The sequence below is a fragment of the Vicia villosa genome, linkage group LG5 (assembly GCF_029867415.1).
Source record: "Vicia villosa cultivar HV-30 ecotype Madison, WI linkage group LG5, Vvil1.0, whole genome shotgun sequence".
NCBI classification, from domain to species: Eukaryota; Viridiplantae; Streptophyta; class Magnoliopsida; order Fabales; family Fabaceae; genus Vicia; species Vicia villosa.
In genome coordinates, this window is record NC_081184.1 from 69,222,103 (window position 1) to 69,225,998 (window position 3,896).

Genomic DNA, 3,896 nt, shown 5'->3' on the forward strand with positions numbered 1-3,896 from the left:
AGGAAATTATAGGGTGGAAAAAACAATCCCAAAAAATAAATGTTTTAGATACCATGCGGAGTCAATTTAATTGCTAAGAGTATATTAACTGTTGTGAAATATTGTATGATTGCAATATATTGAATTAGATCTAACTTAAAGCAAATGTCACATTCCGTGAAGAAAAAAAAAAGGAAATGTCACATTAAATCTATTATATTTTGAAAATTATATAATTCAAATATTGTAACCTTAATGTGTAATTATTTTTTATAAATAACAAAACTTCAATTTAACTAACGTTTAAAGAAATTACAATAGATTGTTAATTAGAGATCGCCAGCTTCATGAACAAATGTATATCTAATTTATATCTCATACATAAAATAACCAATTAAACACATTGAAAAATTTCAGACTTTTTCATGTTTATAAGATGTAAATTGAAATTGTCATTCAAAGTTGCTTCAATAAGTTGGTTAATGTTTCGCAAAGAGTGAGTTCAACTCGCCGCACCAGCCCAAAACCTCGGTACGTATCTCTATTAGCGCTCTCTATGACCTGCTCTAACTAACCCTCTGATCCAACTCACCTAAATTTTCTTAAATAAAAGAAAATGAAAATCGGAATCAAAACTCTTGTATAAAAAGTATTAACAATGCAGCAAGCAAAACAGTTACATTTAAGATAAATCATTAGGTAGATTATACCCAACAATGAGACATGGCCCTCTTTAGGATCACAATCTATAACAAAATTGATCCCTTAGATGAGAAGTTGCCACACTCCAAACATGGGAGCAACCACAAAATTTTGTGCATCAAAAGTGTATATGAAATGCATTCAATAATATATACAACTGCAGGGAAATAAGCCATTTGAAAACTCCAGCTACACAAAATTAACAAGGCCACATAACTTGGGCATGCTTTGAGAGGTTGTTGACCAATTTTCAATTGAACCAAAACCTACCTGTGACTGCGAGAGATTGACCAATCTTCTGAGTACACATTTTTCTTTTGCAATGAGATCAATAATCTTTCTCCACCGCAAATAGGACGTAAACTTAGTGACATATTGTTGACATAGTTCTAAGATCGGCCTTGATGCAAAAGCATCCACCGTATATCCGCTTCAACTTCAACATAGGACTGAACTTCATCAAGCATTATAGCTCGTGAAAGTTTCAACAATTTCAAAGGTAGCAACTCGTTGAAGAAATGCTATGATTCCATTGATATCAGTTCATTGTTTCCGCACTGTCTAATACGAATACTGATTGTTTCATTTGAAGATGGGAAAACGCTGCAGCACTCACGACGGAGAGCTTTTATCTATGACAAAACCCAAAAAAGAAAACACAATTAAATAACTTGAACAAGAATGCAGATAGACGTGGGAAACCAAAAAGAAGATGCAACAATAGTTTAACCATACCTCTTCAATACTACGATCCAACTTTCTTGAATAAACTGTGATCTTATTCGGCAGGTTAGGATTTGATTTAGGGCACTTTTTTTCTACATGTCTAGTGTAATTGCTCCAAATGCCCTTTTTATCAGATTCAACACTTTTCAAGAAAAATATAGAAGGCCTTTTACAAGGATCTCTAGGATAGTCTTTAGTGTCAAGCATGAAATTGGAATGAATCTTCCTCCACGGCGCAAATGTTTTTTTTACTGCAAGGAGATCAGGCAGAAGTACATTTCCTTGATAAACTTGGATAGCAAAACCCCAAGAAACTGAGAAAGTCAAAGAACTCGATCGGTCGTAGCAGACAGTTTGCTGCAGAATTCTTGCGGGATCGACATTTGTAGCAGCAATAAGATGTCCCAAAGCTTGTGTTCTATTCATGTCTGGAAAGATAGGCTCCGCAGCATCCAAGTGATGAAGGGAACACAAAGGAGATAATGGATGTGCCGCCAGCACCCCAAACAAATTCCCCCGCATATCTAACTGGTTTGAAAAACATAACTCGTTAATTTTCCATATTAATTACGGAAATTGCCATTAACATTCTTGAAGACTTTGATTCCTTAATTATGAGGGTAACATTCTTGAAGACTTTGATTCTAATTATGAGGTTAAGATCCTTAATTACTATAGTTTCCAAAATTGAAATACAATAGTGTTCCAATAAATGAATCAAAATACTGTTTATATGCTCCAAAACATTTAAAAACTATAGTAATTGAAAGAGAAAATAGAGAGGATCTTAACTCTTAATTATATGATCAACAATTGGTTTGCAACTCCAAACTAAGCAACACCATAAATACTTTCCCTATATATTTCAAAAAGCCACATCAAAATCTTTGTTAATTAATCCAATCCCTAACCAAACTAAAGGTTAATGAAATCTATATATTTAGATTAATGAAAGTTTAATGATCCAATCTAAACAACCACTTGAATGAGATGGTAAGGAATCTCTTTCAATTTGCTTCGAGGGATTAGTCTCTGCGCTTGTGAGCAGATGATACCCGATTACTATCACTTGTTACAAACATGCGAGTACTGAATTAACTAACATAAAAACACAACCAAAGAAACCAAATTTATATACCTGATGAAATCCAGGTTCATGAGTCAAAGTTACACCAAGCTCAGCAACACAAGAATAGATTCTAGCATCACTCCCATACAAAAACCCATACCTCCTCAAACAAGAATCCAAAACCCTAGCCAAAACCTTCGCAAGCGAATGACTAATCGCAAAACCACCTCCACCAAACGCCATCTCAAACGAATACATCGTGTTCTGATCATAGCTCTCCGAGTTACTCCCGACGTAAAACCACCGATCATGATCATACTTCGAAAGTGTCTTCACAACATTCTCCACGAAGAAAACCGTATCATCATCCCCAAACACAAACCACCGAACATCCGTTTCGTTCCGATCCACCGCCTCCTTCACAACCCTCGCCACACGGATCGCCGACCGAAGCCCTCCCTGCAAAGTATACGGAAATCCAGACGCGTCGCCGGAGATCACAACCGGCGGAGACAGAGGCGACGAATTAACCGGCGGCGAGTCCAGAAACGCAAGCGCGCGGGTGGATTTAGCGGAATACCAGAGATGAACGTAAGACTGACGGTGTTGCCAGGAGAGAGAAGACGAAGCGACGGAGAAGAGAACGTGGCGGCGCGTGGTTGGCGTAAGACGAGATACGACGGCGGAAGGTGATAAATCGGCGGAGTGTGGGGCCCACAGAATTAAAAGGAAATAAAAATTAAGAAGTAATGAAAGAAGTAATATGAAAGAGGTTAGTGTTGAAATTCTGAATCTAGAAAAAGCTGAAGTAAAATTCGAAGGCATTGGTGAGCTTGGTGAGTGTGATTGTTGGGGTGAGTTTGAAAGAGGTAATGCGTTTGGTTCCTTTTTTCTTCTGTGGAACATCATTACTAGTTTTTTTATGTTTTTGTTTGTTACTCAGGTTAGGTTTTTCAACTGGGTTTCCTTTTTTTTGTATTTTAATTAAAGTGAAGTAAAGGGAGCTTAAAGGGTTAGTTGAGTTAAGTTGAGGAACATGTATGGATATGTTAAAGCTTGTTTTTTTTAATGTTTTTGTATGTGTTTGTGTTGTTCAGGATTGGTATGGCCCGTGTTAGAAGGGGTAACTGCGACAACTAAGGCTGGCACATGGACTATTTCTTTTATGTTTAATAATGGCCTAATTTGTTGGGTTCACTGCGGGAAAGTTTATATGCGCATTTATCGACCCCTGCTTGCTTGTTGCTAGTAGTTCACTAAGGTGAAGAGTTACATATATATTTTAAAATTTTGAAAATTCATCTCTAGAGGCACTAATATTACATATTTCTAATATTTTCGTTAGTGAGATCGGGCCTTTATCAAACTCTTTATTTATCACTTTGGTAATAATAGTAACCGATACCAAAATACAAGCTAG

At 36.5% G+C, this 3,896-nt stretch overlaps 1 protein-coding gene across 1 annotated transcript; it reads right to left on the reverse strand.

The window, feature by feature from the left end:
- Positions 1-596: 596 nt before the first annotated feature.
- Positions 597-3,648, reverse strand: LOC131601734 (uncharacterized). The gene is made up of 3 exons (XM_058873607.1): positions 2,546-3,648; positions 1,417-1,935; positions 597-1,313 (listed from the first exon to the last, which is right to left on the reverse strand). Exons 1-3 carry the CDS (start codon positions 3,383-3,385, stop codon positions 1,203-1,205), a joined length of 1,470 nt encoding a protein of 489 aa, XP_058729590.1. The 5' UTR covers positions 3,386-3,648; the 3' UTR covers positions 597-1,202.
- Positions 3,649-3,896: the final 248 nt, after the last annotated feature.